Below are 12,032 nucleotides of genomic sequence, written 5' to 3' on the forward strand. Positions count from 1 at the left end.
CTTCACATCAGGTGGCCAAAGTATTGGAGTTTCAGCTTCAGCATCAGTCCTTCCAACGAATGTTCAGGACTGATTTCCTTTAGAATAGACTGGTTGGATCTCCTTGCTGTCCAAGGAACTCTCAAGAGTCTTCTCCAACACCACAGTTCAAAAGATCAATTCTTCAGTGCTCAGCTTTCTTTATAGTCCAACTCTCAACACTCCTGGAAAAACTATAGCTTTGACTAGACAGACCTTTCTTGACTGTGTACATGGTACTTCACAGTGATCTGCAGACTAAAGAGCTTATAGCAAAGTCTGTACTTAATGCGATGACTCAGTATCTGGTGGCAGCTGACATTTGAACCATGCTGCTGGGTAACTGATAAACAATGAAATTCACCCATAACAGAACTGCACAGAGACTACCTAGATTTAAAAGGTGATTTTTATGCTTAGTTAGTAAATGGATTAGGGCCAATGTGCCCTGTTTTTGAGGATGCGAAGATTCCCACCTTGTGGGAAGACACTAGGTTTTAATTCCAAACAGAATTCTTACCAAGTTGGATATGAAGTTGGGGAATTTGAAAGACTGGAGTGAGCCTTCTGAGAGGGCAGGAATGGAATGGGCCTTGGAAGGTCTAACTGTATCTGAGCAGAGCAGAGTCTCTTTGAGATTCCTGAGTTCTGGCCCTTATACTACAGTGATGTGAAGCTAGCATAGAATTCTAACACAATCTCCTTGATAACTGAAACAGCTTATGTTAAAGAGTTCTCCAATTTAAAAAATGCATTTAAAATACTGTTTTGTTTTTTTTTAATTTTCATTTTCTTTTGACAAATGCCATGTGTCTTCTATGTGCCAGGCACTGTCCTAGAAACTGACAATAAGCAAAACAGTCATGGACTCTGCCTGCAAAGAGCCTCATCTATTGGAGGAGATGGACGTTCACTGCACAAAACACAGGCAGTTATAGAGTAAGTACCACAAAGGAAAGGATGAGGTGTTAGAATGAGACAGACAGACTGAGGCTGTGCAGTCAGGGATGATGAATGATAACATTTCAGTAGAGACCAAAGGAAAGACTGAAGTTAGCAGATGAAGAGTAATGAGGACGGAGTTCAAAGAGATTACAAAACTAAGAAGTCGCAGGGGTAGAAGAGACCTTGTGCACCAGAAAACCCAGAAAGTGAGCATGGAAGTGTGATGTGAATGACAGATGAGTGGAGGGTGAGGTGAGTTAGGCAGTGGTCAGAAGGAGGCTCCTGTAGGCGAGGAGCCCACAGGCAACACGTTACAAAGTACAAAGAGCACAACAAAGGGCTCTGAGCAGAGGTTGACATGATCCGACGCACCTATGTTTAAGAAGATCACTTGCTATATAAAGAACAGTTTGGAGGGGAGGAAGAGTGGAAGGGAGTCTGTGACACGGTAAGACAATGAACTATTCGTCTTAAGAAGCCATATATTTTTAATCAAGCTTATTGAGATATACTTTACTTACAGTAAAGCACATCCAGTTAAGTACACAGTTCAAAGAGTTTGATAAAAACACGCAGTAACCACCAGCAAATCGAGGTAAAATTTGCATCACCCCTCAAATGCCCTCATGTCACTCTGTAGCCAATCCCCCCATCCCCTAGTCCTGATCTGACTCTGTAACTTCAGCTTAGGTTTTCTTTTTTGACAATTTCACATTCTCAATGCAATCCTAAGAGTACCACTCTTTCATGCTAGCTTCTCTTGCCTGGCATGATGTCTTTGAGATTCACCCATAGTTTGCATGGGGCGGTAGTTCACTTTTTTAATTGATGAATAGTATCCCCTTGTCTGGAATTTGTTCACCTGCTTGTGAACATCTGGATTGTTTCCTGTTTTGGGTTATGAACATTTAGGTACAGTATTTGCAAGATTTATATTTCAATTTTTCTTTGATGAAAATCCAGAAGAATTGGTAAATGAATGTTTAAATCACAGGAAATAAGCTGACTCTTTACCAAAGTGACTGTCATTTCATGCTCCCACAAGCAATGCATGGGATTCCAGTTGCTCCACATCTTTGATGTCACTTGGTTTTGTCAGCATTTAAAATTTTCATCATTCTGCGTGTGTAGTGATGTGTCATTACAGTTTCAGTTTGTGGGCTAATTATACTGAGCACCTTTTCCTGTGCCTGTTGGGTGTTCACAGGTAGAGTTTCTTTTGTAAACCAGCTTCCCAATTTGAGCTGTTCGTCTTCTGATTAGGTGATAAGTTTTTTTTTTTTTTTTAATGTATACTGGATGCAGATCTACTGACAAATCCATGTTTTATAATTTTTTCTCCCAGTTTGTGGCTTGCCTTTTCAAATGCCTTTTGAAGAAGTTTTAAATTTTGCAGTAGTCTAACTTGCTTTCTCTTTCCTGATTTGTACTTTTTGAGTCCTATCTTTAAAAAGAAAATCTCTTCCTATGGTAAAAGTAACAAAGATTTTCTATGTTTTCTCCCTGAAATTTTATAGTTTTAGGTTTTAACATTTAAATGATGTGAGTTCATTTTTTGGACTCAATGGACATGAGTTTGAGTAAGCTCTGGGAGCTGGTGATGGACAGGGAGGCCTGGAGTGCTGCAGTCCATGGGGTCACAAAGAGTCAGACACGACTGAGCGACTGAACTGAAGGCAAAGTTGGAGGCTTATTTTTGCATTTATGGCTATCCAACTGGTGCAGCACTGTACTCTGAAATACCCCATGGAAATACCTCGGCACTTTTGTTGAGAGACAACTAAATATGTTTGCATCTGTTTCTAGCTATTTCAGTGTAGTTTCATTGAAAACACTTTAGAACATTTCAACATATGATCTCTGTTACATATTCTTAAAAGATTCCGTTAAAAATGTGAAAACTATTCTTAACTCACAGGAAAAACAGGTTGCAGGCCACAGCTTGCTGACCTCTGCTCTATGTATCTACTCTGATGACAACACACACTTGTTGATTTCTATAGTTACAGAGTAAGTCTTGAAATCAAATAGTGTAGCTTGTTCACTTCTCAGGGAATAGGGATTCTGAAAATCACGCAAAGCAGCCAAAAAAAAAAAAAAAAAAGAATTCTAAATACTGGCAAGGATGTGAAGAAGCTGCAATCCTGATACATTGCCAGTGGGTTTGTAAATGACTCAGCCACTCTGGAAAACAGTATGGCAGTTTCTTATAAAGTTAAACACAGTTCTGCCATATGATCCAGAAATTCCAATTCTGTACATCTACCCAGGAGAACAGAAAACGTTTGACTACACAAAGACACAATCTTTATAGCAGAGTTATTCATAAAATCCTCGAAGTGGAAACAATCCAAATATCCATCTACTGGTAATGAACCAACAAAATGTGATATATCCATACAATGGAATACTAGTCAGCAAGAAAACGAACAAATTATTGAAACATGCTAAATCATGGATGAATCTCAAAAATAATATAAGTGAAAGAAGCTAGTCACAAACGACTATATATTATATGCTTCCAGTTACATGAAATGTCCAGAAAAGCAAGTCTAAAGGGACATTAAGTAGATGAATGGCTGTTAGGGACCTGGAGATGAATGATCCTTTTGGAGTGATAGAAATGTTCTAAAACTGGATTGCTGTGATGGTTGTACGACTTTATACATTTACTAATAATCACTGACTTACACTTAAAATGGATGTTTTATCATATATAAATTATACCTCAATAAAGTTGTAAAAGAATACCTAATGCCAAGTAAATACTGAATTTGCAGAATGTTATATTCATTATGATAGAATATATATAAATGTAAAAATATAATACACACATACATATATGTATGGAATATAATATATACAGTACAATGTGAATTCAGAAACTAGATACACACCCAGATCAGATATACTAATTGCAACTGGGGAGGGAGGAAGGGAGGGTTAGGGCTGAGGAGAACAACAGGGCTTTATTTGTCATATCTGAAGGAAAAACAAACATGGCAAGATGTTGGCATTTGTCCATTCTGGGTGGTAGATGCATGAGTTTTCCCTAAACCATATTTTTTGTATAAATACTCTCCCATTTTTTTTCAATTAAAAATCAAAACTAAATTAAACCAAAAGCAAACATAAATGATTACCTAGTTCCTTCAATAATTTTAATTCCTTTATGGCTTTAATTCGAATATCAAACACCACCTAAAATAGAGAAATAAACTAATGACTGTGTATAAGTTAAAAACAATGGGAGGAAAGGAAAATGAAGATTATCAGTGTGTGCATATGCAGATTATCTGAGTTACTAATTACCTGACGTGTGACAATTTTTGCACACTTGAAAAAAGTTATTTCCTTCCCTGAAATTTTCCCACAAAGTCAAAGGGAAAAACTTAGATCTCAGTTAAGTTTTTACCAAATTGATAATAACTGGAACAGAAAAGGCCTCCTACAGAAAACTTTAGAAAATTAAAGACATAATAGTAGCAAAAGGCAAAAAAATCAAAAAACAACTCACCTTTCTGATGATAGCAAACAAAAGACACTGTAGACAATGATATTTATGTCAAGAATGATGAATTTAGGGCCAATAAGCATTAATTATATAAAAATGTACTAATCCAAGAGTACTGTTTAAAATTTCTATGTAAATTATCTTATTTTAGACTTTTTTTCTTTTTTAAAAAATTTAGGCTAATTGCCTCTAGGGCACAAAATTGCGGAAATTTAGGGATAAAGAAAATCATAGACTCTACTTTGCCACCAGTGTCCCCCTCCCAGCTTGTCCCACCACCACTTCTGCTGTGCCAAGATGGAGCAGAGCCTGCAGTAACCAAGGACTGCATCAGCTTCCTGCTCAGGGTCAAGGAGGTAGGTCTCTTGAGCTATGCAGTACTGACCTTATATTATCCCCACTACTGTGCAAACAAATATTAATGCACCTTGAGAAAATGTAATTTTATATAAAAGAAAACATTCTAAGTTTTCAAAATGAAGTTACAGAAAAAAATCTTAGAGACTACATAAATATAAAAAGATGTTTTCTGAAATTCTGTTTAAGGAAACCAGTTTAACAGTGTCAAATGGAAAAAAAATGAAGAAAAATCCTTTTTAAGAGCCACTGGCTTTATCTAGAGCAGAGTATACTGTAGAGCAATTTTAAGATAAACTTTGTAAAATCCAAACACCAAAGAACACAAAACCAAAACAAATACCTGGCTTAAAAAGTACAGAAAAAACTCTTAAAAATAGCATTTCATAGTTATCAGATTCAGAAGATTCCATGAACTAATTAAAAAGGTAACTCTCACATTCTAATTCTAGGCTTTGGAGGGGAAAAAAGCACATAATTTCTTGACATGTGTCAAAGGCTAACAAAGGTAAATAAGCAATAATCAAATGTTACAAATAAAAAGGTGACTCTGAAGAATTATAAGTTTATTGAGATGATTGTTCCAGAAGATTAGGGTACTGCTTTCTAAACAAAATTCTATTAACTAAAAAACTGTCAGCCACACTTATAGTCTACTCACTGTGTTAAGAGTTGCTGATATTTTAACTTGCTCCTCTTCAGATTCTAATTGGCTTAAATTTTTAACTTGGAGCCAGTTGATCTCATTCACAGTATTGATCCATTTCCCTTGTTTTGTCAACAAACTGTAGGTAAAAAGACATTTTAAAAATGTGTGTTCACACAGTCCTTTTATGGATCAGAGAGGACTGGAAAATTCATGCTTTTCCTTAGGCATCACTTCCAAAATTTACACTTAACATGGCTAATTAAGGTGATCAAGTTCTACTGAGTCGGGCTTTTGAACGCTGACTATCTTTTTAGGGCAGTGTTAGTATTCTAGAGAGTCTATATTCATGATTCCAAATATTCTTTGCCTTATACAAATAATTTGTTGCCACATTTTTCAAAGAGAACTGTTGTAATTGAACAATCAGTTGTTAACTTCTACCAGCGTACTATAATTACTAGGGGAGCTTGAAAAAGGGATTCCCTGGGGGCTCAGACAGTAAAGCATCTACCTGCAATGTGGGAGACCCGGGTTCGATCTCTGGGTCGGGAAGATTCCCTGGAGAAGGAAATGGCAACCCACTCCAGTACTCTTGCCTAGAAAATTCCATGGATGGAGGAGCCTGGTGGGCTACAGTCCATGGGGTGGCAAAGAGTTGGATATGACTGAGTGACTTCACTTTCATACCAAAAGCCCACCCACAGAATCCAGAAGCAGCTTACCAGCAGGACAGCACGCACACTGTGCAGACTGACACTGGGTACATACCGCATCTAAGGGAGCCCACTCACACCGTACACACCGTGTATTTGTATTTCTATTACAGAGGTTAAAAAATCTATTATGATAGCAGACGGCAGTGGAGTATCTTGTTCTAACAAGATTTTCCTACAGATAATAGTTAAGGTTCCTGAGGAAGGAGTGACTTCTGATTTTCACAGAGGCACTGAATGGGCCAGCAGAAGGCCTCTTTGGGAGTATGTAACAGAGACCTAGGAGAAGGCCATGGCACCCCACTCCAGTACTCTTGCCTGGAAAATCCCATGGATGGAGGAGCCTGGTAGGCTGCAGTCCATGGGGTCGCTGAGAGTTGGACATGACTGAGCGACTTCACTTTCCCTTTTCACTTTCATGCATTGGAGAAGGAAATGGCAACCCACTCCAGTGCTCTTGCCTGGAGAATCCCAGGGACGGCGGAGCTTGGTGGGCTGCCGTCTATGGGGTCGCACAGAGTCGGACACAACTGAAGCGACTTAGCAGCAGCAACAGAGACCTAAAACACAATTCTACGCTTCATTTCAGTTATTCCACAATGGGACTCCACCTTGAGTCAGCAATCCTAAATGTGGCAAAGCTTAAAGCACGAAGATGCTCCCTGAGACCACTTTCAAATAATGTAACACTGGTTAATGACAAGGGTGCTAGCTAAACTATTGAGCACTCACTGTATGCAGACCCGTGCAAGCTCTTACCTCCTTCAGTCCTTACAGGTGTATGAGGCTGCTGCTAACGATTATGCTCATTTCACAGAAGGAGAATCTGAGCACAAAGAGATGAAGTAACTTGCCTACAGTCACATTACTAGTAAGCAAAAAACAAAGCCAGGCAGCTGGCCCCTGAGGCCTTGTCCCTGCCCACTCCTCACATAGGAGCACAGGTGGGTATACACAACATAGGTTATTATGCAGCCATGAAATGGGGAGTATGAAGAGACTTCAAACATGAGGGGAAAGCAGGATATAACTATTTATCTACAAAATTGTCACTATGGTGTTTAAAAGGAAAAAACTTTCAAAACAAAACCCCAATTACTCGAGTGCAGAAAGCCGACAGAGATGGACACTGCATGACTGGTACAGGGATGTTGTTCTGGGGCTCCTGTTTTCACCCCCTGTATTTCCCAAGTCCTAAAAAACATATATTGCTTTCTAAAAAGAAATATATAATAAAAGTTTAAATTAAACAAACAAGGTGGGCAAATAAGTGTCTGGAAAACACTTGCTGAAAAGAGAGTGGTAAGTGTAACACAAAATAAACACAGTTCACAAGTGCCCTGCTTCTCCAAGTCATAGCCACTAACACATAATAATACAGAGCCTCTGTAATCTAAGTGCATTCACAGCACTGATAAAGCAGGAAACTGATCCACTGGTCGTAACCTAAAGTCTTCAGTGTGTGGAAACTGGGGGGCGTATGGTATATGATACACCGATCACAGAAATGTCCTGCCACAGACATGGGTAACAAAAATGAAGAGAGGAAGCACTTCTAAATTTCAAATGTGACTCACAGGAATCGAGGGTGTAACTCCCCACATAATTGCCCTACCTGGGCAGCTGGAGGATGGCAAACAGATTCTAACAAAAAACTGAACTGCCTTCTGAGATTCTTGTGACAAGACAGACAAGTCATAATACCCTCCTCAAGAAAAATTTCGGGAACTTTCTTTGTGAGAATGTGCCCTCAGTCTTATGATGAGTACTAATTAGAATTATTTGATAGGATTCTGCTTTATCGCCAACTAACTTACACTATATCTAGCCTATACCTATATTATCTAGTTACCACATTTACCAAATTAAAAAAAAAAGAAATCACATTATAATATCATTTTTTTCCAGGTTGCCTAACCAAGAACATTCCTATTTATGATATATAGAACACAATGTCTAGAAATAAAAAGAAACATTTAACTATTATTATTAACATAAAGCTTTAGAGTTCTAAGAGGTAACACTGTAACTAAAGTAACTTTAAGAAGCATTCTCTCTTTAGCATGTTACCTGTTACCATCATTAGAGCCCTGGATTAAAACTGAGCTTCCGTTTCTGAGGCCTTGCTCTCTGAATGTCTTTTTCAAGTCTTCTTTGGGAATGGTGGTCCAGTTCTCTTCACCTCTAGATTCAGTGTTGTTGATTAAGATGACTCCCTCTGGAATTGCTAGGGCTGTGAATACAGAGCCTATTTCCGCATTAGACGGAAAGACATGTGAAGATTCTATCAACTGCTGACACTCCTCTCCCTCACTGCTTGTTGCTACATGAAGAACATTTAAAAGCAGAGGTTCACAGTCGCTACCGGTTGGAATCTGGATTCCGCCAATCTACAACAATATCAAGTCAACCATTAGTACAGTTCATACTGGCCAAAGTTAAATCAACATAGCAATGCAGTAAAAAACGTTTGTAGAATAATTCTCTTCTTTTTTTCAAGTGAAATAAAGTTTTCACAAAATCTCTTTCAAGTATCAGAAGCACAACTTTAGATTGTGCTTTTTAGGAGATAGATCACAAGTGGAGACAGACATGTGAGTCCTCAGAGGTGGTAAAGACATGAGGAGGACCAAGGAGAATCCGTGGAGGGGTGAGACGCTCCTCACCCCTTTCTCGACTGGGCTCCCTTAGTCACCTCCACCTCTGCTCAGTATAGCGTCCCGCCGTGCTGAGTACTCATTCCAAGCCTGGACAGACCGTCCTGGGCACTGAGCTCAGTGCAGTGACTTACACCTCGTGCCTGAAGGACACAGACGGATTACTCAGCTTTGTGTCTAGCTTCTGACACACAGCCTGGCCCCATGGAGATGTTCTACAACTATCCCTGAACGTATGACCAGCACGGACTGGACTTAGAATTTATTGGACATTTCAGCAGTTTTCTAATATATGTGCTGTCACATATACTGATTTAATAACTTAAAACATATCCAAAACTCTCAGGACATTTCTTCAACACTTATTTACCTCTACCCCATTCCATACAAAGATGTCTTCTCCGTCAGCGATTTCAATTTCACACAGTGTCAGGTCATCTCCTAGGAAGATGAGATTATCAGTGCTCTGTTCTTATGATCCTCAAAAAGAAAAAGATATTTAAAGACAGAGCTGAGATACAAACATTTGTCTGAAAAAGCATTCTCATTAAGGAAAATTAAGAAAAAGGAATTATGGCTATTATACTGATATTATTTTTATCTTTATTCCTTCCATCATGCTTTTTACTTTTTTTCTCCTCATTTTCATTTTATGCAAGCATGTTCTCCAAAATTTTTGTGGGCATGATAGCAGGAAAAAAGAATCAATATAAAAGGTCAACTGTACTTGACACTGTGAACACAGAAGACTTACACATCACACGGTTCTCACTCCACCACTAATTAGCTGCACGTTCTTGTGGACTTCAAGCCTCTATGCTCAGTTTTCTCATTTATGAAATGGGGATAAAAGAATTTTGTGAAATCAAATGAGAATTTATACAAACACTTGTCTTAGTCTTTGGCTCCATAAGTCCAAGATAAATGTTACTGCTGTTACTGCTATTAACGTTTTGTTATTATTTAAAGGAAGTACTTTTAAGCTCTTAAAGTACTTTTGTCTTGTTACCAAATCTGAAGTTGAGAACTGGGTAAAAAAACCAAGCCATATTAAATATTTAAATAGTTTCAAACCATTTTGTTCAAAAGTTTGTGGTAATATAAAAAAAATTTCCAAAGCTTTAAAATTTTTCTTAAGGTGCTAAGAAAAGTGGTAGGTAGGGGGAAACTGGCCAAGAATAGAAAATCATGAGCCCCAACAAAAAATGCAAATATACAAAATAAGTTGCTGTGTCTTAATATTTGTCTTACCATTAAGTGTCTGGCAAACATGAAGTCCTGCTGGTACAAACTTTGCAACACTAAGAACCATATCTCCTTCCCAAAATTCTAACAGCTGCAGAATATGAATGAAAGAATATGAATGAAAGAAGACAATGAAAAATAACAGAGATTACTTTCCCAGATTAAATAAGGAAGAGCACTGTGCCAATTTCTTTATGTAGCTGATACAAACGAATACAACAATGCCTACCCAGCATCAAAAATGGGGGAAGAAGGCATTTTTCATCATTAACTTAGTCAAATCCAAAGACAGTTAATCTCACATCCATTAATGATGAAAGAACCTTGACATACACAAATAGCACAGTGACCTTCTCAACAACATCCATTTCTACTTAATTTACTGGAAGACCACTTTTATCAGAAGGCAAAGTGATCTGTGTGCCAGCCCAGGAATCCTGGAAAAATTATGTGTTTAATCATCCCTATTCGGGGAGAAGCAGCACATGTGAATATTCTTGCTTCTTGAAAGGAATGTCTCCCTTTGTAAATTTAAAAAGTGGCACTACCACTTTATTCAATAGATTAGCAGGGATTTTTTTAAGTTTCTAGCTCTAGGAGTCTAAGGACTGTGGCAACCTCACCAAAACAACATCACTCATAAAGGTCAGTCCTATTCAGCCTCTCTCCACAGTATTACAAGACAGTTCTCTTAAAAAGAAATTTCAGGGACTTCCCTGGTGGTTCAGTGGCCAAGACTCCGCACTCCCAATGCAGGGGGTCCAGGTTTGATCCCTGGTCAGGGAACTAGATTCTACATGCCACAGCTAAGAGGTTGCATGCTGTAACCTGGCCCAGACTAATAAACAAATAATAATAATAATAAAAAGAAACTTCATACTCACACATGATTACTTAACTGTGTCAGTCACACAGACTCCTGCCTGTGGGTTAATTCTAAGATAACAGAGTGTATGCGGGTGTACAGCGCACACTCAGTCGCATCTAACTCTTTGTGACCCCAAGGACTATAGCCTGCCAGGCTCCTCTGTCCATGGGATTTCCCAGGCAAGAATACTGGAGTGGCATTATTAGAGAAATACAAATCAAAACCACAATGAGGTATCATTTCACACTGGTCAGAATGGCTGCCATCAAGAAGTCTATAAACAATAAATGCTGGAGAGGGTGTGGAGAAAAGGGAACTCTCTTACACTGCTGGTGGGAATGCGAACTGGTACAGCCACTATGGAGAACAATGTGGACATTCCTTAAAAAACTGGAAATAGAACTGCCATATGACCCAGCAATCCCACTGCTGGGCATACACACTGAGGAAACCAGCACTGAAAGAGACACGTGTACCCCAATGTTCATTGCAACACTGTTTATAATAGCCAGGACATGGAAGCAACCTAGAAGTCCATCGGCAGACAAATAGATAAGGACGTTGTGGTACATATACACAATGGAATATTACTCAGCTATAAACAAGAGTACATTCGAGTCATTTCTAATGAGGTGGATGAAACTGGAGCCTATTATACAGAGTGAAATAAATCAGAAAGAGAAACACCAATATAGCATATTAATGCATATTTATGCAATTTAGAAAGATGGTAACAAAGATCCTATATGCAAGGCAGCAAGAGACACACAGATGTAAAGAAGAGTCTTTTGGACTCTGTGGGAGAAGGCGAGGGTGGGATGACTTGAGAGAATAGCATTGAAACATGTATATTACCATATGTGAAACAGATGACTAGTCTAAGTTTGATGCATGAAGCAGGGCACTCAAAGGTGGTGCACTGGGACAACCCAGAGGGATGGGATGGGGAGAGCGGGAGGGGTGTTCAGGATGGTGGGATACATGTGCACCCATGGCTGATTCCTGTCAATGTATGGCAAAACCACCACAATATTGTAATTATCCTCCAATTAAAATGAGTTAATTA

General features: G+C 38.7%; 1 protein-coding gene across 17 annotated transcripts in view; it reads right to left on the bottom strand.

The window, feature by feature from the left end:
- USP40 (ubiquitin specific peptidase 40) overlaps positions 1-12,032 on the bottom strand; it is an 83,430-nt gene that overhangs the window by 33,538 nt on the left and 37,860 nt on the right. For 15 of the 17 annotated variants that reach the window (XR_005719435.1, XR_005719441.1, XR_005719436.1 and 12 more), the window contains 5 exons: positions 10,105-10,189; positions 9,224-9,294; positions 8,267-8,586; positions 5,496-5,619; positions 4,107-4,164 (listed from right to left, as the gene is read on the bottom strand). Coding sequence is in view for 8 of the 17 variants with exons in the window: in XM_040231792.1 (XP_040087726.1) it covers positions 4,107-4,164; positions 5,496-5,619; positions 8,267-8,586; positions 9,224-9,294; positions 10,105-10,189 (658 nt within the window). In the remaining 9 variants the exon portion in view is untranslated. Of the gene's footprint in view, positions 1-4,106; positions 4,165-5,495; positions 5,620-8,266; positions 8,587-9,223; positions 9,295-10,104; positions 10,190-12,032 lie in introns of those variants that run through there. The other 2 variants (XM_040231796.1, XM_040231797.1) reach the window with 2 other exon arrangements.

This window comes from Oryx dammah, unplaced genomic scaffold (genome assembly GCF_014754425.2).
Source record: "Oryx dammah isolate SB20612 unplaced genomic scaffold, SCBI_Odam_1.1 HiC_scaffold_28, whole genome shotgun sequence".
Classification (NCBI taxonomy): Eukaryota; Metazoa; Chordata; class Mammalia; order Artiodactyla; family Bovidae; genus Oryx; species Oryx dammah.